General features: G+C 43.1%; 2 protein-coding genes across 3 annotated transcripts; one reads left to right on the top strand and one right to left on the bottom strand.

Annotated features, from left to right (window-relative positions):
• Window positions 1-880: 880 nt before the first annotated feature.
• Window positions 881-9,887, top strand: hspa14 (heat shock protein 14). 2 transcript variants are annotated; one of them, XM_080887937.1, is made up of 14 exons: window positions 881-987; window positions 2,773-2,853; window positions 4,117-4,199; window positions 4,723-4,771; window positions 5,371-5,476; window positions 6,316-6,409; window positions 6,487-6,591; window positions 7,351-7,512; window positions 7,657-7,812; window positions 8,080-8,182; window positions 8,276-8,491; window positions 8,677-8,841; window positions 9,573-9,640; window positions 9,727-9,887. In XM_080887937.1, the coding sequence occupies exons 1-14, from the start codon at window positions 931-933 to the stop codon at window positions 9,803-9,805; spliced, it is 1,524 nt and encodes a 507-aa protein (XP_080744063.1). In that variant the 5' UTR covers window positions 881-930; the 3' UTR covers window positions 9,806-9,887. The 2 variants fall into 2 exon arrangements, with proteins under 2 accessions (XP_080744063.1, XP_080744062.1); XM_080887936.1 differs by having other exon boundaries at window positions 7,330-7,512.
• Window positions 9,888-13,983: 4,096 nt separating this feature from the next.
• Window positions 13,984-21,452, bottom strand: prl2 (prolactin 2). The gene is made up of 5 exons (XM_080887193.1): window positions 17,162-21,452; window positions 16,738-16,925; window positions 16,082-16,189; window positions 15,647-15,826; window positions 13,984-14,347 (listed from the first exon to the last, which is right to left on the bottom strand). Exons 1-5 carry the CDS (start codon window positions 17,181-17,183, stop codon window positions 14,153-14,155), a joined length of 693 nt encoding a protein of 230 aa, XP_080743319.1. The 5' UTR covers window positions 17,184-21,452; the 3' UTR covers window positions 13,984-14,152.
• Window positions 21,453-23,979: the final 2,527 nt, after the last annotated feature.

Raw genomic sequence — 23,979 nt, 5'->3', positions numbered from 1 at the left:
TTACTTAAAGGCAATCATCATAGCTTGTAATTACCATTTCCTCTCGTCTGTGTTTCCTGATTCAGCTACAGTCCGTTCATGACGTCGCAGAGACTGTCCACAGTCTGTCAGTCTCTCTTTTGGGTGCAAATTTGGATGAAATTGGGACGATGTTCTCAGTTAAACTACTGGTGCTGATAGTCTAGAACTTTAAGTGTTCACATAATCTGTCCACATCGTCTCATATCTTTACCTCAGCAGCCGCTGTTCAGCTGTAAACAACAGGTGATATTCATGACCTCGGTCAGTAGGGCCCAGTTTATAAAGTCATTCCTCAGGACATGCAGACTGATGTCACTGTTGCTCAGTCAAGCACGACACATAACCTTATAAATAGGATGACAGAGAGGTTTATTTACTTTGTACATAAATGCTTTGTATTATCTTAACAACAGTGTCCTTTTTTAACAGACATAATTCTTTATGCATCAGGCTCCGCCCCCAGCTACCTTCAGTCTATTTTGGATGCTTCCCAGCGTAATGACTTAGTCACTACCAGACATTGACACACGTACTTAGTTATAGTCTGAAATATGTTTACAAATACCGGTAATAAAAGAATTAGTGCAAAAGGAGAATCAAAGCGTGTCAGCCATGTACATTTGATTTGTTTCAGTTTCACGGACATCAAACGGAAACGGTCGTTTGTCGCCGTTTCTTCAAAGATATGACTGGTTAGTTGGCAACTACAATCATACAGCCACAAAGATATCTGCAAAACAAATCATGAATACAAACAATGATATTAGAGTAAAAAAAAAAATAAACATCAATACTTCAGAAAAAATACATGCTTTTGTTTTGAACTACTCCAAGAAGAAATTCTTCCGGTTCAAAGGTGAGGAGAACCGGATCCATGTTTGTCGGTCTTTTGGGCTGAGGGCTGGCAGCATGTCGGCGATTGGGGTTCATTTCGGTTATACATCCGCTTGTGTGGCGATATTTAAGGTGAGTATCGCTTCATGAAACCTCGCATGTCGTCTTTGATGTGAACATTTACATGTCCTGAAGGATGGCGGTGCTCGATAAGCTGCTGGCAGAGTGAATATAAGTCAATGAATTGTTTCAGTTAGTTCAGTGGGTAAAATAAGGAGAGAGGATTGCATCCAGATTCTTCATCTCAGATTAATAACTAAGCATTTTAAACTGGGACACAGTTTGGTGCTCCGATAGGACATCGATGCCAAACACATGAGAAAACTGAGTGTCCAGTATTGTACTTGGACAACATCCACCTCTGACACCACCTTTAGAGTCCAGCTCCACCCCAACATGATTTAGAGATGACCTTAAACTCCTGGATGGCCTTCCCGAAGCCCCGCCCCCAACCTTATAGTGTGGACTGCAGGGTCCAAGTGATTTAAGTGAACTTCCAAGAAAAAGGGTCAAATATGCTTGCTAAGGAAACATGAACTAAATATTAGTGGAGTTTATAATGTTCATGTTTCAGCTTTTGTGTACATAAAGTCACACAGCTGTGTCAGTGGATGGAGAGGCTGTCCTCTGAGCCCCTGAATGACTGACCTCCATCGCTCAGGGAGAGCCCCTCCACACTCACACAAAACCAACTTTTCGCCGCTTGTATCTGCAATCTAAGTTTTTGCTTTTTTTAAAGAACCAGAAATAATAGTGTGAACAAAAAGATGAGATGAACAGATTCATGGCATTTCTCAACAACGATGCGCCATCTGGTGGCAGCATAACATTTAGGACACAACATTTGGGTATCAATAAATGTAAAAGAATTAAATTACATGACGAGTACTTCTGGACTAGTGACATCACTGCTGACGGCGAGTAATCGCGTACATCCCTGGTTGAAACTGTCACAGCTGCAAACATCATATTAAACTTTAGAAAGATTAACAATGCAGCGTCACTCAAGTTCACATGTGTGTAAAGGCAGACGAGTGAATACTGTGCAGTGTAAATCAGACTTGTGCTCCCAGCCTTTGCTTTTTAAAGTCATTAAAGATTACTTTGTCCACGATTCAGACTAAAGGCGCTGACAGGCTGATGCTTGGCCTGCATGCTTGTTACTGTAAAAACTACCCAACTACCCTTTTTTATACAACAGCCTTAACTTGTTACAAAGTGCACAAAGGAACACAGAAACTGCACCCAGGCCACTGCAGCCTTTCAGCATGTTGGGTCTTAAATCCAAGCAAGTTTTAGAAGTTTCACATTTTAGGAAACTTGAAAGCAAAAAAATGAAAACGTTGGAGTCTACCAGGCTTTTTGCAGCTGCGTCATTGCTGCCTTCCTGTAATGGCACATGTAGACGATACAAACTAAGTACCACAAACCTTAATTAGATATTACTTTGAGGAGGCTGAACAGCCTCTTGTCTCCTTTCATTTCACGATTACACAAAACCTTTCGTGACTCTGATTATTAAGGCTCAGTTCACATTTGTGCTGCATGTTAATTTGAGGTTTTTCAAGTAATTCAACAGTAAACCAGTTTAGGACAGTGATGTCTTTCCACTCCAGTCAAACAACAGTCTTATGGCATGTAGTCAAGGTTCCTTGGGCCAAGCTGAACTCCTTAAGGAGCCCTACGGGGACTGAAGTCTTCTCTGCTTTTTCACAAAGATCTGCAGCTTGGATTCATACATGAAATATATGTGGATAAGTGAGCCTGGAAATCAGCTGCTGATGCATCTGAATATCCAAGAGTTTTGAGCAAAGTATATATTTAAGTGTTTCTGAATGTATGCTGCGTGTTGTTTAGGATGGACGGGCTGATGTGGTGGCTAACGATGCAGGAGACAGAGTAACGCCAACTGTGGTGGGCTACAGAGACACTGAACAGGTACGACTTTGGCTTCACTTCTTGGGTTTGTGCCTGACCCATGCACTCAGTCTTTCCTGTTAGCACTAAGGCAAGGCAAGGCAAATTTATTTGTATAGCACAATTCAGCAACAAGGTGATTCAAAGTGCTTTACAGAGACATTAGAAACAAAAGCAAATAAAAAGCATGATTTAAAATTGATTAAAACAAGCAAACTAACTAACTAACTAAACACACACATTTCACACCTGTTCGCGCGATCTGAACCCTTATCGTAAGGGGAGCTACCAGTCCTTCTGTGGACGAGCTACTTTCTATTTTAAATTCCCTAAGCATCATATTGGCTTTGCACAATGTCTGTATAGAAGAAATGTTGATGACCAATCAATGAAACATATTGCTAAAATATTTGCAGTGTTAAAAGTAACTGAGAAGTTCCTCTGTTATCACAGGTCACATGTTTCTGTGGTCATGGTCTTGTCATATCACCTTATAGTGTCTAGCATAGATCTGTCTAGCATAGATCTGTCTAGCATAGATCTGTCTGCTGTTTGGTCTGAGGAGCTTAGAAACAAAAGCATCTGGACTTCAAGTTGCTTGAAGACGTTTCACCTTTGCGTCTGTCCTTCTTATCCTCCCTCGCTGGTGTCTGATCTTCTTTTCTGTGCATCTTTGCTGATTTTATAAAAGCCCAATTAGGATAACCACTCCCTCAAATGTTCCCTCTAAGCCTGAAGGGAAAAAGAAGGAACACACATGTAAAGGAAGCACTCAAAACATGCGGCTATCCTAATTGGGCCCAATCACATCCTGGGCCATCTGACCTCAGGAAATCACATGATAGGGTGGGGCCAGGTTTCACAATGAGCTCACCCGAAACTCTGGCTGATTGTGACCCACACCCTTTACACACCTTGGCTCATGTGATTAGAGGATCATCAGGGGTCCTTTTGTCCCTCTGTGGGGGGGAAACTCCCACTGAGTTTAAATCTGGGACTCTCCACCATCTGACCCTCAAACTGAAGAAGCTTCTCGGATGAGAGGTGAAACGTCTTCAAGCAACTTAAAGAAGTCCAGACGCTTTTCTTTGCAAGCTCCTCAGACTACGATGACCTGGATGACTGAGAACCTTCACAGACACGTTTGCTTTTTGGGTTTTGGAACTTGGAGAAGATGATTTTTTGCATTGAGGTGCAGAATTATTCTTACATTACTGACGGCTGCTTCCTGCACCTGTGAGATATCTACTGCAGCAGCCTTTTAACCTCTGACCTCTTCTGCAGATTGTAGGTATAGCAGCAAAACAGGGACGGGTCCGCAATGCTGCCAGCACAGTCATCAAAGTGAAACAAGTGCTCGGGAGAAGGTGACACAGCTGACGATGTTTTGTTTGCAAATGTGAAACCTACATCATATTATTGTAATTATTAATAACTCAAAGGAAAAAAAGCAAGATTATGCAGCTCTAACATAGAAAATAATGATGATGATGATGATGATGCTTGTTCAGATTGATTGTATCATCACACGTGGACATCAGTCTGGTTTCTCCTCTGGGAAAAACAGTAACACTGTGGCAGGAACATGGAGGCTCCTGTACTCGCTGCTACATCCAGTCAGACACCTGAGACAGACCATCAGCTGTTACATATGAGAGGATGGCTTTGATCCATGTAGCAGTTGCTCAGTGAGCTCCAGTAGAAAGGAAACGATGTTTTTGAGACAGAAATGACAAAAGTTACATTTCTGACAACATTTGTACTCATGCTGTGATAGTTGTAGCCTGAGTGAGGAAGGAACGAGTGTTGTTATTATTTATTATCCTCGACATCCTGTGGACAGCAACTCATAACTGTGTGTGTGTTGTTTCTTTCTCTCTGATTGAAAAGCTTTGATGACCCAGAGATACAAAGGCACAGAACGGAGACCAAATGTCAGGTAGGTTTCACCAACAACCCTCTGAAAGAGCCTGCAGACCAAACGCCAGGAGATCCACACAGTTTGGATCCTGGTGTTTTACAGATGGCAGGAGGCGGTGCTGAGCCAGCTCGTCTCATTTTCAACACTTCTTCTGTGCTCACAATTTTAAAACGTTGCCTCAGGTCTTGTTTGATTTAAAGCTGATGATCCATTAATGTTAAACAGCCCTGTGTCACACTTCTCCCTCCTGACTACATCCTTAGATCACAGCTCCATTTACTGACTCGTATTGACAGGATCCCTCTGATGTTGGATTCAGTAGATAATGAGTGAATTGTTCTGCAGGGATTTACAGATAACTGCAGTTTGTTTTCTTATTTACATTTTACACATAATCCTAACTACACACTGGCATTACTTACACTGAGAAGCATTATAGCATTATATTATCATTATTCGTTTTTTAGAAGCTGCCTTCAGCGGCACACATGCTGAGATTTAAACTTCCTGAAAATGCCAGTTTATGGTCTGTGAGAGAGTTTCTCTAGAACGATCTGTGATGACGGCACAAAAACACAGTTTGGTTTTTGGAGTCTGAGGATGTTTTGTGTGTTTAGGTTGTCAGCAGAGAAAACAAACCTTTTTATGAGATCACATCAGGACAGCAGCCAAAGTATGTTGCTCCAGAAGATGTCGCAAAGCTCATCTTCCAGAAAATGAAAGGTAAATCTGTTAGTGTGAAAATGTTCGTCATTATTTCCAAGGAGCCAAAGTTGCTGGTAGATTTATTATTTTTCATGTGGTCTTCAGTGATGGTCCTCCAAGCTTTCTGCAGCCTCGAGGGCCAGTGTCCTGCAGGTTTCAGAGCTCACCCTGGCTCAGCACACCTGATTAGTTCATTACCAGGCCTCTGGAGAACTTCAGGATATGTTGAGGAGGTCATTTAGCCATTTAGATCAGCTGTGTTGGATCAAGGACATCTAAAACCTGCAGGACACCGGCCCTGGAGGCTTGGGGTTCCCCACCCCTGCTGTTGGCAAAGTCTTACTCAACAAGTTCCTGTTATCGCACAACACCGCCCCGAGGCGACAAAAAACGCTTCATATAAGCTTCATACAAACACGTTTTTGTTTTTACAGTTTATATAGTTTGACATATTATTTCTGGGGCAACATTGTCAGCTTCTCACAGCGTGTGGTCCTGATAATGTGTCAGAAATTTCCCACCATCAAATCGTCCTCATTGGACATCTGATACTTTTGAAAACTCTCTAATCGACTGACATCAGTTAAGTTTGCATGTCCTGGGCGTGTTAAAGTGTGAGAGCATCTGTCCAACAGCTGAACCGCGTCATGCAACAGAACGATGCACAGCTATTACACAGTGACTGAAAGTGGACTGAGCAGTGCTGTAATAATGTCCTGGTGTTTGTCATGTGGGCTTGTTTCACTTCAGAAGGATGAGATTTTGTAATGTCCTGATACGTAAAGCCTCAGAAATGAATTGTGGGTATTCAGTTTTCTGTAAAGTAATCACCCGACTGATTATGGCTGTTTCCACAGAAACGGCTCAGTCGGCTCTGGGAGGCTCGGATGTAAGTGACGCTGTCATTACTGTTCCCTCAGAGTTTGCACATGCTCAGAAGCGTGCTCTTAGGTAGGTGCATCTTTTTTATGTCACTTTGAAAATATGCATCTGTTTCAGTTTTTAATCATCACCTCTGTTTCCTTCAGGAACGCGGCTGAAGCTGCAGGGTTCAATGTCCTGAGGCTAATCCACGAGCCTGCTGCTGCTTTGCTGGCCTATGACATCGGACAGGAGTCGCCGTCAGGGAAGAGGTGTGTTTTAGGAAAGGAACACCTCAGATTTCATTATGGTCACTGGTTTCAAACTGACGTGGTCGGCGTGTACCCGAGCCTACATGAACTCTCCTGAATCTAAGGAGGATGGGACTGCCGTTACTTCTACCACCTGATCCAACTGGTAGAATCAGCCTAACATTAGTTTGGGCTCCTCACAGCTTGGGGTCCTTTGTAAGCTGTGTTGGCGAGCAGGGATCGACGCTCCTGCTGATCCGACTTACGGCGCAGATGTGAATGTTGTTTGGAAAAAACTTTATCCAACAACATGTTTAAAAAGCTGGAGCATCTAAAATCCTTGTGGGAGTTCTGCTCGACCTCTTCCACTGATACCTGCTCGACTCCACTCGAGTAGGTATCAGTACCACGATGTCCAGGGGTCGTTATAGCAACCCAGTCCAAAGTCCAGTGATGTCATTTGTATGCAAACACAACAAACAGCGGAGGACACGTTAGGCGTGGTCTCATGAAGGAGACGCTTTCATTACTCAGTGACGCCACTGACTAGCCAATCGGTGGTAGGCTGTCTGCTGATGTCACATTTTTAGATCGGCTCTGATTGCTGGGAACCTCGAAACGAAAAAACTACCGGGTACTACGGCCAAGTGGAAACCCCCCAGAACCCCACCCACAGCCAGCAGAAGTAGTGCGTGCGTCAGCTACCAGCAGACAGAGCAGTCACCGTTTGAATGAATTTTCCATCTTCTTGTCCTTTAGCGATGCGTCCTGTCTCCACAGTCACGTCCTCGTCTACAAGCTCGGTGGGACGTCCCTGAGCGTGACAGTGCTGCAGGTCAATGGAGGAATGTTCCTGTGTCGCAGCGCTCACACTGACCACAGCATCGGAGGAGAGGCTTTCACTCAGGCCTTAGCGCAGCACCTCGCCTCAGAATTCAAACGGTACCAACCGAACATCAGAGTCTGAACGATTTACTGAGAAGGACCAAAGCAACAGACGAACATCTTAAAGATTTTTCTGTATGTTTGAGTCCGTGTAGCTGTCCTCACTGTGTGTGTGTTTGTGTGTGTGTGTGTGTTGTACAGCACGTTTAAGCACGATGTGAGCTCTAATCCTCGGGCTATGTTGAAGCTGATGAATGGTGCAGAGATGGCTAAGCACTCCCTGTCCTCGCTGGGTTCAGCCAACTGCTTTGTTGACTCCCTTCATGATGGTATCGACTTCGAGTGCAGCGTCTCGAGGTGAGCTGTTGTGTCGACGCACAGATTGTAAGAATCTGAATATTATCGTTGGCTGAGCCTGAGCTGAAGCTGGACGTGGAACGAAACATTTGAGATAAACGTTTGAAAGCATAAAGCTAACGAATAAGAACTAAATGAAATCAATTGAGCAGCAGAATTAAGGGAAAAGTCGTTTGTTAAATGACTTTTCCAAACACACATTATCAGGATTCTGATAACTGAGATGTTTTGTCCTTCGTGACGACCTCTGTGCGTTATTTCTTTCAGAGCTCGATTTGAGCTGCTCTGCTCTTCACTCTTCAACAAAAGCATCCAGCCAATCAAAGCCGTCCTCGAGGAGGCGGGTCTTACACCTCACAACATTAGCAAGGTACGGCGTGCAGGTCTTTACTGATGCACGAGTGATGGCATAGCTGTGTGTTAAATAGAAAAGCCGCTCCTCGATCGCTGCCATGTGTTGCAGGTGGTTCTTTGCGGCGGCTCGGCCAGAATTCCTCGTCTGCAGCAGATGATCCGTGAAATGTTTCCGGATGTGGAGCTTCTCAACGCGGCACCTCCTGACGAGGTCATCGCTGTGGGCGCAGCCCTGGAGGCGGGCCTGCTGGTCGGCAGAGATGGCCTTACCCCAGAGGAAGACTCTGTCACAGTGGATGTGTCTTCCATTGACGTACTAGTAAAAGTACTCAGACCTCAGATAAACATCTTATGTTGCACATGGTCTTTCTTGCATGCACATGAACATAAATGTTTCAGCTCTGCAGAGCTAGTCTTTGTACACTACTTATGTATTTGTACATAATATCATTCGTTAATACTGTAATCGATTTCTAACGGCTTCTGTCTGACCTTTGTGGTGTGTTGGAGGAGATGGATGAGTCTGGAGCTGAGATGTTCACGGTTCTCCTTCCTGTGGGCACACCCCTCCCTGCCCACAGACATCACATCCTCAGGGGGGACGGAAAACTGTCCTCGCTGTGTTTGGAGATTTACCAGCGATTCATCACAGAGCAGCCGGAGAAGCTGTCCAAGGTAAGCACAAACAGACTTCCTGCTTCCTGTCTGCCTGCTGGTGCAAGTCACAGTTTACGAACTGCTTTAGAAAAACGTCACAACAAGCTGGGAACCATGTTGGCCAAAAGTCCGGTGACGTCATTTGTTTGCAACACAAACACAACAGTGGAGGACATGAAGGTGAAAGCATGCTTGTTAAGCTGATGTTAAGCATCTGCACCTTGTTGCCGAGCTGGACAGAGACGTCCTGCAGCAGTTTCTGAGGTTCATCTGAACATGTTTCTCCTCTGATGATATGAGAGAGAGAAAAACTAAAGTCTAAGCAGAGACTTCGTCCTCTCCGTGGCCTCGTGCTCCTCTCAGCACTGATGGTGAAGTGTCTCCTAGAACAGATACCCCGTGTTGTCACTTACCTGGACAAGACCAGGTGCACTATGGGAAGCAAGCCAGAGTTGATGATTTGGCCAATGTTCTCCTGGGAAATCTTGGGTCCATGTGGATGTTACTTTGGCACATAGTACCTCAGCATTCTCTCAGACCACATACACCCTTTCAGGGAAATGTTTTCTCTGAGGTGTTCCTGAGTTTTAGGCTTGGCCTCTAAATTCCTCAGATCGCCTCGGGGGAGAGGTCTGGTTTCTCTGCTTAGGCTGCTGCCCCTGTGATCCAGGATGGATAAGCCAGAGAAAATCATCATTATTATTAGAATCACTGTCAGGTTCCTGCTTATGTTTGTGTCTGTGTCACAGATTGTTTTTAGAGACCTGCAGCCCACAGAGGAGAGTCACAGCATTGACACTGTGGTGACCATGAAAAGGTATTTCCTTCCTGGGTAACATCAAGAGTCACGTGATGATGATGTTGTTGTTGCAAACATGTATATGTTTCTTCTTTATGTTGCAGCGATGGCTCCATTCATCTTTCCTGTGTAGAACAGGGCACTGGAAGGTCAGAGGTCGTCACCATAGCAGCTGCATCGTGACGTGTTTTCCAAAAAACAAACGAAGCATGGTCTCAGTGCGATGTTATTTTCTGTTTTTTACCCAATAAACGTATTAAACGTGCGTGTTTCTGACTCTTTGTTCAAACTGACTGCAGCACGTTTGTCGTCACGTTTGTTCTCTGCTGTAGTTTAACAGCAAACATTTGTAAGCACAGCTAAGACTGAATACTTATGTCAGTTATGATCATCTATAGAGAGTATGTACCTGTATGGTTCATAATGAAAATTGCAAGTCGATGTATCCAAGTTGTACAAAGTGTAAATGTTTAAGTGTGTGTTTATAACACACACGACAAATGCCTGACAGTATCCGCTCAGAAAGCCCGCAGCCTGATGCTGGACTTGAACTCAGGACCTTCTTGCCGCTGTGCTGCCAGGAGTTGTTGTCGTGTCAAACGGTTAAACAGTCTTGGTCCCAATCTCTGGACCACAGCACAGGATGAGCACACGCACGTGTTTCGTTCAGCTTCCTGTAGTTGAAACTTAGATCAGCGTACAGATTACTGCTGTTCGCAGGCTCGTTAATATGATTTCTGCTTTCCACAGTTTGTGAAGCAGACAGGTGAGGTGAAAGGTCATGAAGTGTCCTTCTACAAACAGCCAGGGCTTAAAGTGGTCCTCAACAGACCAGTGCACCGACACACCGAGGCTCTCAGCAGGGAGACGAACTATAATTCATCTTTCATCCTTATCCCGCTGAAAACACAACGTCCACACAAACAGGAGGATCTTCCTCTGAGTTCCTGAGCATCCATCGAGATCTTCATCAAATATCAAACTGCTGGAAAGCTTCCACGCTGACAGCATCACAGCTGCTGCACATCAATGATGCAAATTTCCTGCTCCACCAAATCCCTCGGGTGGAGCTGCCTAACCTGTTTTGACTGCACTGCCATAAGGTCAGGATTTCTCTCATTGTTTAAGGTTTTATCGAGCTCTTTGCTTGTTTCTTTTTCTCCGCCTGTCCCGTTTGGCTCTTTTGCCATCAGAATTATTGTCTAAAGGCAAAGAACCAACGGATTTACTTTACCAACTGGGCCATCCCAGCCTTGCCGTATTGGTCTATTTGATTCACCTTTTATTGTTTACTTCATTTAATTTTCACTTGCTACACAGACTTGACTGGGAGAAGAAACGGGAGAAAGAAAAACAGGGACGGGGATAAAGGGCAAAAACCAACAGACAAAAACACATCTATCAATCACCTGGATCACCTGCTGAGAAAGAAAAGAGAGAAAACAAGCAAAAAAAGAGCAACATAATAAACATGATCGCAATAATCTATGTGAATATGACAGTAAATACTAAATATTAAACATTATTGTGCAGCACATAAGATCAACAGAACACAGTGAGCTTTGAGGTAGGAGCCAAAAAGGGTGTAGTTTGTGGGTGTGATCACCCGTGTGTACACCTGTGAGCATGGACGCGCTTGTTTTTTGTTTTTTTAAAAGGTTCCTTCATGTAATGATCTGCTAGGGAGTGTGGGGGGGCCACAGCCCCGTCCTCCAGGGCATGAAGCAGGTATGGAGGAGATCAAAACTCCAGACATCCAGAGGCCCCCAGAGCACAAGAGACCAAGGAAGACCAACAGAGGGGCAGCTGCGCCACAGAAAGAGCTGAGGAGAGTCCCAGATGAGGGTTCACTCAGCAGCCGCGGAGCAGAAGCCAGGGGGAGTTGCAGTGACGCACCCGTGAGCTCCGCCGGCAGCCAGCCGTGCCTGAGTGACCGAGCCCCAGGCCGAGAGGCCGGGGGCACCCCACCTCCGAAGTGGCCCGAGCGAGCCCCAGGCTCCAGGACCCGATAAGCGGCCGCCAAGGATTGAGCCGGTGTGTACCTGGACGCCCACCCCCGGACACAAAGAACCACCAACGCACCGACACCTGAGGGAGTCCGCCACTGGCAGGGGGAGTGGTGGTAGGGGGAGATAGGCCTCCAAACCTTGTTTCTTTGCTTGATTCCTAGAAACTTGGTCAGCTCCTTTTGTGTCATTTCTTTGTTTTGAGCTGTTACAGTGTATATTATTAAAAACAGTTTTATTACAGTGTTATTTGTAAATCTGGGTGGAAAATAAGTATTTGGTCACCTCAAACAAGGAAAATCTCTGGCTCTCACAGACCTGTAACGTCTTCTGTAAGAAGCTTTTCTGTCCCCCACTCGTTACCTGTATGAATGGCACCTGTTTGAACTCATCATCTGTATAAAAGACACCTGTCCACAGCCTCAAACAGTCAGACTCCAAACTCCGCCATGGCCAAGACCAAAGAGCTTTCGAAGGACACCAGGAAAAGTATTGTAGACCTGCACCAGACTGGGAAGAGTGAATCTACAATAGGCAAGCAGCTTGGTGTGAAAAAATCAACTGTGGGAGCAATCATCAGAAAATGGAAGACATACAAGACCACTGATAATCTCCCTCGATCTGGGGCTCCACGCAAGATCTCATCCCGTGGGGTCAAAATGATCATGAGAACGGTGAGCAAAGATCCCAGAACCACACGGGGGGACCTGGTGAATGACCTGCAGAGAGCTGGGACCAAAGTAACAAAGGTCACCATCAGTAACACACTACAACGGCAGGGAATCAAATCCCGCAGTGCCAGACGTGTTCCGCTGCTGAAGCCAGTGCATGTCCAGGCCCGTCTGAAGTTTGCCAGAGAGCACATGGATGATACAGCAGAGGATTGGGAGAATGTCATGTGGTCAGATGAAACCAAAGTAGAACTTTTTGGTATAAACTCAACTCGTCGTGTTTGGAGGAAGAAGAATACTGAGTTGCATCCCAAGAACACCATACCTACTGTGAAGCATGGGGGTGGAAACATCATGCTATGGGGCTGTTTTTCTGCCAAGGGGACAGGACGACTGATCCGTGTTAAGGACAGAATGAATGGGGCCATGTATCGTGAGATTTTGAGCCAAAACCTCCTTCCATCAGTGAGAACTTTGAAGATGAAACGAGGCTGGGTCTTCCAACATGACAATGATCCAAAACACACCGCCCGGGCAACAAAGGAGTGGCTCCGTAAGAAGCATTTGAAAGTCCTGGAGTGGCCTAGCCAGTCTCCAGACCTCAACCCCATAGAAAATCTGTGGCGGGAGTTGAAAGTCCGTGTTGCTCGGCGACAGCCCCAAAACATCACTGCTCTCGAGAAGATCTGCATGGAGGAATGGGCCAAAATACCAGCTACTGTGTGTGCAAACCTGGTAAAGACCTATAGTAAACGTTTGACCTCTGTTATTGCCAACAAAGGTTATGTTACAAAGTATTGAGTTGTATTTTTGTTATTGACCAAATACTTATTTTCCACCCTGATTTACGAATAAATTCTTTACAAATCCTACCATGTGGATTCATGGATTTTTTTTCACATTCTGTCTCTCACAGTTGAAGTGTACCTCTGGTGCAAATTACTGACCTCTGTCATCATTTTAGGTGGGGGAACTTGCACAATCGGTGGCTGACTAAATACTTTTTTGCCCCACTGTACATGTATGTGTGAGGATGTTTTTAATGCTTTTGGTAAATGTTAAATGGAGCGGTTCTTCCATCCATTCTCTTCCGCTCATGTTTACCAGGATGACGAGGGTCTGAAGCCTATCACAGGGCAAGGCTACACCCTGGACAGGTCACCAGTCTGTCACACAGAGACAGACTGGTGACTCACATCCCCAACCCTAACCCACACCTGTGGGCAGTTAAGAATCACCAGTTAAGCGGTTCATTGGTCAGCTGGCTTCAGGAAAACCGTTAATTCATCGTCATCATCATATATGTAAACGTGCTTCTTTTTTAATTAAACATGAGAAACCACCAACATGTTTTTCATCCCATAGACTGAAATCAGGAACTTCTCTTAAAATGATTTAACAATCTGCTTCAGACTGTCAGACATGTAATACTGTCTGTTATCCCTCGATAAATAAATGCATTAGGTGTCATGTTTTTGTTTTTGTTTATGTCCTTTACTGTCTTTGTTTTTTACGTTTAGTTACAATGTTTCAGATTTTTTATTAGGACAGAACATCGTTAGTTTTTGTCATGATGCTGTGATGATGTGACCTCAGTGTATTTCTGCACCTTTTCTGTAGAAACAACAAAAAAGACATGATTTTGAAATATTTATATAATATATTGAAACAGACGATTTACAGGTTTCTCTTATAATAATTAGTGATTCTGTGCATTCATCGCACCCTGTCTGAGGATGGAAAACATTCTGACAGACGGGGCGGCCGTTGTATCACTGCAGTCATGATGAGATGTTTCTGATTCTCTATAAGTAGAAAACAAAACCTTCAGCTTTGTCAAGAGTTTCTAGCTTTTAACATCCATCCTCTGGAACAATACGACACTTCAGGATCTTCAGGTAGTTTTGGACCTTGTTGGAGTCTCGGCGAAAGCAGTAGAGGAGCTCGTAGTCTTTCATTAGGCGCCACTCAGCGCTGCCTGGTGCCAAGAAAGCCTCAGGAGACATGAGGCTGCTGACAGAGTTACTTAATATTCCCAACATCTGCATCTGGTGTGAAAAGAACAAAACATATGGATAAGACAAATTGTTTATATTGTTGTGTGTTTACTTAGTTTCTTTCACCCACTTAAGTAAAAAATTACAAAACAAAGTACTACACAAACACAGACAATCTAAACTGTGCATATGCTAGTGCACACACATCAGTGCCTCTGTCTCTGTTTCTGCCCTGGTTGAATTTTAACTGCAGGAAAATAAGCATTTGAACATGAACATGAACACAGAGCTGTGTGAAGCATCATAGATTAGACTGCTGCCCTTCACAGGCTTAAATATACTACAAGAACATCTGCTGGTCACCGTCAGTCTGTGCTCACATCAGTGATTACAACAGGAGAACGATCTCAAGGCAGCTAGGGTAGTAGTGCATGAGGTCCTTCAACATCTGTCGAACAATGCTCAGGATTGTCTATGAGGCTGTTGTGGTCAGTGCTATCCTCTGTGCTGATGCATGCTGGGACGGCAGGTTGAGGGTAGCAGAGGCCAGTAACGCTGTGGGGACGGAGCTGAACTCCCTTAGGGTGGTGTCAGAGAAGCGAATGTTGTCCAAGATAAAGACAATGTTGGATAACACCTCCCACCCGCTCCATGACGTGCTGGCTAGCCACACGAGCACGCTCAGTGAGAGGCTGAGATTACCCATAATGCACCACTGATCGACACAGGAAGTCATTCCTGCCTGTGGCCATCTCCCTGTACAACTCCATTGAACACACTGTAAACACTGCAATAGTTACATCTTTTCGCACACGCTCTACTGTAAAATAGCAAATGACAAAGTTCACAGGTTAGAGTCAAATGTCAGTCATAAATATTACACCTCTGTAATATTCTTTATATTTATAATTGAGTGATTTGTATATATTAGTGCTATTTCTTAAATTTGTAAATCTGTAACATATTGTATTGTTTGAATAGCTGAGTCTGTTACTGTTACTGTACTGAGCAACTGTAACCATATAGTGTCCTTATGGATTAATAAAGTATTCTGAATGCGATCAAGCTAATCGTTGGTAACACAAAAGCCCTCGTTCAACAAAGTGTCTGAAGCTTGTCAGTGACCAGCTGAACCCTGATGAGAACGAATGTGTGGAAGGATCATCTGACATGGAGCTGACAGAGAAACTCAAACTACCACTGAGAGTGTGTACTGCTCATTTCTTTGGGGGACAAATATTTATTTCCTCCGCTGTGTATGTTTTGCACACACACACACACACACACACACACACACACACACACACACACACACACACACACACACACACACACACACACACACAGTACCTTCTCAACTACTTTCTGTACTCCTTTCCGTAGCTCATGCACCATATCACTCATTTTAAGAGATTTATTGGAGCTGAAGTCAATGAAGTCGTGGAAGTGCGTCATGCTCTGGTGGAAATGCCACAGAGGGTCCCTCCACGCCACCAGGAGCTTTAGAATCACCTCCGTCAGCTCCTCCCTCTGTAGTGACATACATGTAAATTATGGGTGTGACTAGAGTGGGATTTGTACCACTGAGTGTTACTGTAATATCATAAAGAGCAAAGGGAAACAAATTTACAAAATTCTTTATCATTTGAAAGGAAAACATGTTTCAAACAGCTACAATGTTGTTTATGGCAACAAAAGAAAGAACCTGGAACACATGACAAGACTCCAGGTGTAAATATGATGTGCATAGTTGAGAGGGATTAACTTTGAAAAAGGTGAATTTACCGCCATTCTCTGAGCGTTCTCCTTTCCATTTGGGGTGAGGATGTTAGACGTGTGACAGTTGCGACTGACCCGGCCAATCTGATTCTTACTGGGCAGGAAGTAAAGCTCCTGGGAGGACAAACATGAATGAAATGTCAGAGGTTAAATATCATCTAAATGTCAAACGTGCCTGGAGCACAAAAGCAATGAATGACTTAATACGATGTCTTGCTATCTCTGTATCCTTACTGGTGTCTGTCTGTACAATAGATGCGTCTTTATCACACATTCAATTCAGTTTTATTTTTATATGGCGCCAAATCTTAACAGTAAACAGCATAGCAGACTATACATGATACAGAGTTATGTTAGCAAGTGTGGGCGAACTGTGAAAACATCTCGTACAGCTCAGTTAACAGTAAAAAAGTTCATCCTTGCATTTAATTAGACTGAAAAACTGTCTCATCAGGTTGGATTCTGCTGTTCTAACAGGATGACTGTGCGTGTATCTAATAAACTGATAATGCAGTGTTTGATTGACTACGTTATGTAAACCTACAATGTCTCAGTTAAAAGGCATCTGCAGACAGAATATCATATCCTCATGTCACAATCAAGCTTGTTCATTAAATATCGTTTAAAAAGCTTTTTCTGACGACTGCAATGAAGAAACATACAAACTCAGAGTGAAGGTCATTTGAAATGCTGTGCATTCTGGCTGAGTGTTGGATGACCCGGTCAAACAGGTTAGCCAGGGAGAGGACGTGACACCCAGCCTCGGCATTCGTACAGAGGGGGGCTGCATCCAGACTGGTCGGCTGACTGCAGAACACCAAGCACAACAAACCTACCAAGACCACAGAGACTAGGAGAGACAAAGGACAATTCAAAACATTAGTCTCAACCTGAATGTAATCTATTACTAAAGAACCTACCTTTTGAAAGTGTAGATGTATTTTTTTTATATTTAAGGTAAGACGAAAAATCAGGAAATAAAACTCCACTATAACGTCACACACATGGGGACGATTGGATTACATGCAGATAAAGACACAGTCCATCCTTTCACCTCCTGTATGCACAATTCTGTTCCTGAAATACCTGATCGGATGTTTCCAGGCATCCTGCAGAGAAGGAGATCCTGTCTTAGAGCAGAGAGTGCAGATGTGCTCCTATTCCAAACCTGAATGCTTCATGTGAGGGTCAGACAGTTTCCCCTTTACACTCTAATATCAAAGAGAGGGAGGGTGGGCGGAGAAACATTAATAGTGATCTATGCTGTGATTTGGGCGACACAATAATAAATAATAAAACACAGTGTTTCAAAAGATGTTTGTCGGTTTTTTAAATGCATATTTGTGACAAACTGTTTTTAATAATATACATTATACAGTGGATGGGCCAGGCTCTTCTACAAAGCTGTTGTCTGTAACAGAGCTACACTGCATGAACTTCACTGTCCTCTGTGACAAAAACTGTTACAACACAATGTTATTTCAAGCATCAACTCTGGATTTAAGGTTACAGTGTAGCTGAATTCACTAAGCAAAAGTTATGCTTAATATTTGATAAGAATTTATATCGACTAAATTCAATTCAGTTTCATTTATATAGCACAAAACAAGAATCACTTCAAGGTGATTTAAATGTTCAATAATACTGTGATAATACAGAGACTCCAGTTTGTGCATGTAAATGGAGAGTCCTCTTCACACACTGAGGTTAATTATGGAGTTCCACAGGGTTCAGTGCTAGGACCAATTCTGTTTACATTATACATGCTTCCCTTAGGCAGCATCATTAGAAGACATAGCATACATTTACACTGCTATGCAGATGACACCCAGCTCTATCTGTCCATGAAGCCAGATAACACACACCAATGAGTTAAACTGCAGGAACCTTTTTTGCGCCACGGACCGGTTTATGCCCGACAATATTTTCACGGACCGGCCTTTAAAGTGTCGCAGATAAATACAACAAAATAAAACTAGTACCGGTACCGAAAAAAAGAAAATTTATTCATAACACTCGTGAAAAGACCCAGGAAAACCGAGTAAACGATAAAAACTATAACAAAATAACGCTGAAAACTGATAAAAACCCTGAAAACTATACATTTCACACCTGAGCCTCAACTCTCGCGACCCGGTACCAAACGACTCACGGACCGGTACCGGTCCGAGGCCCGGGGGTTGGGGACCGCTGTCTTAAAGACATAAAGACCTGGATGGCCGCTAACTTTCTGCTTCTTAATTCAGATCAAACTGAGGTTATTGTACTCGGCCCTGAAAAGCTTAGAAATATGGTATCTAACCAGATTCTTACTCTGGATGGCATTACCTTGGCCTCCAGTAACACTGTGAGGAACCTTGGAGTCATTTTTGACCAGGACATGTCCTTCAATGCACATATTAAACAAATATGTAAGACTGTAATTCATTATTATCAGGAAGTCCTAAAAACTCCCTGAAAAGCCTTCAGTTAATCCAAAATGCTGCAGCAAGAGTCCTGACAGGGACTAGAAAGAGAGAGCAGATTTCTCCTGTTTTGGCTTCCTGTTAAATCCAGAATTCAAAATCCTGCTCCTCACACACAAGGTCTTAAATAATCAGGCCCCATCTTATCTTTTAGGATTAGGCTTCAAACTTTCATGGCGGGGTATGCCAGTGTGTTTTGTGAACAGACCCAAAAGCAGACTCAGCAGGAGACGGAACTCAATTTTAAATTCAAATCCCAACAACAGTCACCTCAGGGCGCTTTATATTGTACAGTAGACCCTAAAATAATACACACAGAGAAAACCCAACAATCATATGACCCCCTATGAACAAGCACTTTGGCAACAGTGGGAAGGAAAAACTCCCTTTGAACAGGAAGAAACCTCCGGCAGAACAGGATGAGGACTTATGTAAACTTTAAATACTCACCTTACAGTGAAGATCCTTATCTTTAAATATAACCACTTGTCTTCCTCTTCTGTCTTGTCTTTCATCATCTCTGAGTGAAGTTATCTCTTCCCTTATTCTTTATCTTTATTCTTTTCCCTCCTTGAGAAATACATCAGCTGTGCCTTTAGCTAGCAGACACAGTGTGCGACAGGCTGCACACAAACGATTTGTGTGTTTGCTGATATTTGTTGAACTTATAGAAAAGCTCCTTTTGAAATGACCAGACACTCATCAGTCGCTTTGCGCCCCCTCCTCTTCTGTTGGACGGGCTACAAGTCCCAGTCTTGTACCAAAGAGTGATGTCTAACATCGTTGCACAAGTTGATACAGATGCAGTCAAGAGAATTTACCGTGGGCAAATATAACATATATAATAGATATAACATCAGGAAATTACCTGTTTTGCAAGTATCTTTATGACTCTGTGTAATTGTACATACTCTGTCTTCTACTTTATAATCAATATCTCAAAATATCGTTATATTAATGTTATATTCATTGCAAGTTTTGTTGTCCTCTTGGCCTGACCTTTGAAAAAGTCACATTCAGAATAAAGAATATATGTATAAAGTCCCTTTGCCACATAAGGACTGCAGCTACAACTGTGTGACAGAAATGCTGTTTCTGCCTTAAAATAACTTAATAATAATAATAACTGACACGAGATATGTTTGATATCTGTGTCACAGATTATAGGCCAGCAAGTCATTTACAACCATTTACAGACAATCTTCATTTTTGTTGTTCGGCACAACACTGGCCCATAACATGTAAAATTATATTTACTAAGAAAAAAGTAATAATATGACCGATGAGCCTGCAAGTGCATCGGCCCACTGAGCAAATGTCCAGCACGCCAGAAATCTCCCCTCAAATGTCTCAAACCAAAAGTGACCTGTTTTGGAAATCTGAGGAGTAGAAAGTACAGATGTCGGTGTCAGAAAAGAAATACTTAAGTCCAGTTACCTGAAAATTCTACTTAAGTACAGTAATGAAGTATTTGTACTTTGTACCACCTCTGAAACTGAAAAACATCCACACATGACCAGAAGCAGCATGATGTTCAAAGACCTCAGAACATCACCAACATTTAGCAACTTCACGAAACAATAGAGGAAGTATTGTTATCAGATTGATTATAGAGTGAATTGATTATTAATTATATAGTTACCTCTTGTCTTATTCATTTATTACAAAGCTTCTGATACACATATATACTTCTACTTAAGTAATAATAATGATGATTGTATTTATATAGCGCTTTACAATTCCACTATTTCACACACTGGAGGAGGCAGCTACAGTTGTAGCCACAGCTGCCCTGGGACAGACTACGAGGCTGCCATATCGCGCCATCGGCCCCTCTGGACAACACCAGTAGGCGGTAGGTGGAGTGTCTTGCCCAAGGACACAACCAGTGTTGACCAGGACAGACAGAGCAGGGGGATTGAACCGGCAACCTTCCGGTTACAGATGAGCGTCCCAACCCCCTGAACCACGGTCGCCCCCGACTTAAGTAGAAGTACAGATAGGCGTGTTAAAAATTTGGGGTTCAAGCACTGATTCACTGATCCAATTAAATGTGAAAAAGTACAGGTACTGAAATGCACTCAAAGTACGACGTATAAAGTGCTGTTTGAAGGATTTTTCTACCAGCTGTCTTTGTTTGAAGCTAACTGAACCTTGTGCTATATGAATATAATAATAAAATAATATTAATAAAGGAGAATACAGTGGAACCCCGAAATTAATTCGTTCCAGAGGGTCTTTTTCCTTTTTCCATCGCCTTTTGAGTGAGGCGATGCTGGCTGAAGACGAAGTTCTTGGTGGAGGAGGAGGTGGTGGAGGTTGAAGAACGCATGCGTATGCATGCATACATACGTACATGTACATGACATTATGGAATGTAATTGAATTTGTTTTGATTTTCTATTTTATCTATTTCGTTACGCGGGCATTTTGCCGTACCACGGGCAGAAATGTTGCCGTTAAGTGCCTCCGTAACTTGAATTTTTGGTTAAATGGGGTAAACCGGGGTTCCACTGTATCAACTTTTGCATGTTAGGGTACCTGGGTCGTTGACCCAGTGTGCTGAGTTTTGCATTATTATTGAACTTGATTTTGTCTTTTTTATTATTATTTCTAGTCTTTGGGGTTCAGTGTTGGAGTTTCTAGTCTTCTGGTTTCTGTCGCTGTGTTGCTCTGCCTCTGTCAGCTGTATCTCCTTGTCAAGTCTGCATCTCTGTGTTTCCTGTGTTACTTTGAAAGTCTGTCTCATGTCAGTGTTTCTAGTTTTGCTTCCCTTGTCTCGTTAGGTCTAATTTCTCTTAGCTGTGCTCTCCTCCTGTGTCCCATTCCCTCGTTATCCCTCTGTGTAGCCCTTTGGTCGTTTCATGCTCTGTGTTCTGCCTGTTTAAGCCCTTTTAATGTTTCTAGTTTAAGTGAGCTTTCTGTTTTTCTGCCGTGTAGCATTAAATCTGAGCTGCTGCTTCACGTGACTCTGCTGCACGTTCACCAACACACTCATGTATACAAAGGGCAGACGGTCTTGTGCTGTCACATTCGGACTGACCTGCAGAGTAACAGGGTGACTATTCGTCCATGCCCACAGGGCGAAACGTAATCGATGGACGTAGCTTTGACCTTTCACTGCACGTCTTTCCTGTGAAGATTAACAGCTTACATTCAGATATTACATTATTCAAATCTTCAAATGAATCTGGGTACAGAAAAATAGCAACCTCTGTCATTAATATTTTGGCAGTATATGTTGTTATTGTCAAAGTTTTGTGGAGAATTGACATGAGAGGAAGAACAGAAGTGAAAAAGTAAACACCAAAGAATTAACTAGAATTAATTTAGTCCAAAAAAAAAAAAAACAACTAAAGTGTTTCAGATCAAATGTTAGACAAAGATAACACAAAATGCAGTTTCTGAATGAATGCATTTATTTTAAGGGGAATAAAAATCCAAACGCTGATGGCCCCCTGGTGGGCCCCCTGAGCGTCTGTAATAACTGGCAGTGAGTCTTTACAGCTCTGTGGAGGAATCTGGGTCCACTCATATTTGCAGAATTGTTGTAATTCAGCCACATTGGAGGGTTTTTGAGCATCAACCGTGTTTTTAAGGTCCTGCATCAGCGTCTCAGTTGGATTCAGCTCAGGACTTTGACCAGTCTTCATTTGGTTTTTCTTAAGCCAATCAGAGGACGACTCACTGCTGTGGTTTGGATCATTGTTGCAGAACACAAGCGTGCTTCAGCTTGAGGTTGCAGAAAGATGTTGGGACACTTTCCTTCAGGATGTTTTGGTCGACGGCAGAATTCGTGGCTCCATTTCCCACAGAACAGCATCAGGCCATCACACTATCACCACCGTGTTTTGCTGTTGGCATGATCTTCCTTTGCTGAAATGGTATTTTTACGCCAGATGTAACAGGACACACCTTCCAAAAAGTTGAACTGTTGTCTGTCAGCCCACAGAGCATCTCGGGGGTCATCAGGATGACCTTTACGTTCCTGTTGCTCAGCAGTGGTTTTTATCTTGGAGCTCTGCCATGCAGGACACTTTTGTCCAGTTTCTTATGATGGAGCCGTGAACACTGACTTTAACTGAGGCCGGCAGTTCTGTGGATGTTGTTCTGGGGTGTTTTGTGATCTATTGAACGAGTTGTCGCTGTGCTCTTAGGCTCAGCAGCCACTCCTGGGAAGTTTTTTTCCATTCGCGGTGAATGACTCTCACTGTGGTTCGCTGGAGACCCGAGATTTAGAAATGGATTTTGTTAAGGTTCAAAATTGAGGAAGGAGAGTACAAACCACCCTTGGTCCAGAAGGTCTTGGTCAAACAATGATTTTAATGAACACACGTGTGGGAAGACACTCTGTACGCTGACAGCAAGTGATCTCCAACTTAATCAAAGCATGAACAGATATTTTATAGCATCAGGGTTTGATTTACTGACGCCCCTTCATGCGTCACAGATACATTTTATACATAGATCAGATCAACACCACAATGACTTTTAACCCAGAAGATCATCTTCTATTTTCATGGCTGGTACTTTCCGTTCTTATCTTAAAGTAAATTGTTCCTCTTTCTTGCCGAGACAACAAGGACGGTTCCTCTTTTACCGAGACACTTTTGCAGTTACAACCAGACATGACTAATCTCTCCTCTAAATAAATTTAACTCATGTGTGTGTGTCACGACCTCACATGCTCGTTCTCAATTCACCTGTTGCACTTCTGACCTTTCACCAGACCAGAGGCTCACTGAGACTATGTGTATGTCTTCTACTAAATAAATGTTTTAACCAAGAACTTCTACTTAAAAGCTTAATACAAGAATATGAACATATAAAAGATATTAAAATGAACTGTTGTGTAAGCATGTACTGCAATTCCTTCTATGTTCTAGTTTTCCCTCAGCATGGATCATCTAGACACTCACTAGATGAAGCTTAAGACCATTAATGAACCTGAACATCAACTCAAATAAGCACAGATATGCATTGTGTATAAAATAGTCATAACTGCTTAAGGCCTTCTTAAAGCTATCTGTTACATTGTTAAAGCCTCGTCTTAGCCTGCTGCTCAAAATAACTTCCACTTCTGCAAAACTCTCCAAGCCTGTTTCCTGTCCTGTTACTTTTAGCCTTTCTGAAAGACACACTGTTTAAACCTCTAAACACAATATAAACTCCAGATTATATTATTAATGCAATGGTAATGATGACAATTATTTAACAATAGCAGTAAAATAATTTCCCTGCTCCACAATTTATAACTTTTTCCAGGCGGCGAGATCTTGATTACTTTGTTTCTATTTTGTTCCTGATTTTCCTTCAATGACCGCATGATGTTTGGAGGATCCTTTGGTCTACTCCACTTTGTCAGGCAGGCTCTATTTAAATGATCTGCTGACTGAGAACAGGTGTGGGTGTGGTCAGAGAAACTGATCTCTGCTTTCC

Source organism: Rhamphochromis sp. 'chilingali' (genome assembly GCF_963969265.1).
Source record: "Rhamphochromis sp. 'chilingali' genome assembly, chromosome: 7".
NCBI classification, from domain to species: domain Eukaryota; kingdom Metazoa; phylum Chordata; class Actinopteri; order Cichliformes; family Cichlidae; genus Rhamphochromis; species Rhamphochromis sp. 'chilingali'.
This window is presented reverse-complemented; position numbering and strand designations above follow the sequence as displayed.

Coding starts and splice junctions, on each gene's coding strand:
- hspa14 (XM_080887936.1), top strand. CDS start 931: ATGTCGGCGATTGGGGTTCATTTCGGTTATACATCCGCTTGTGTGGCG. Junction 2,854..4,116: donor GCTACAGAGACACTGAACAG/GTACGACTTTGG, acceptor CCTCTTCTGCAG/ATTGTAGGTATAGCAGCAAA. Junction 6,410..6,486: donor GCTCAGAAGCGTGCTCTTAG/GTAGGTGCATCT, acceptor TGTTTCCTTCAG/GAACGCGGCTGAAGCTGCAG.
- prl2 (XM_080887193.1), bottom strand. CDS start 17,183: ATGCCTGGAAACATCCGATCAG. Junction 16,926..17,161: donor GCCTGGAAACATCCGATCAG/GTATTTCAGGAA, acceptor TGTCTCTCCTAG/TCTCTGTGGTCTTGGTAGGT. Junction 15,827..16,081: donor AGAACGCTCAGAGAATGGCG/GTAAATTCACCT, acceptor ATGTCACTACAG/AGGGAGGAGCTGACGGAGGT.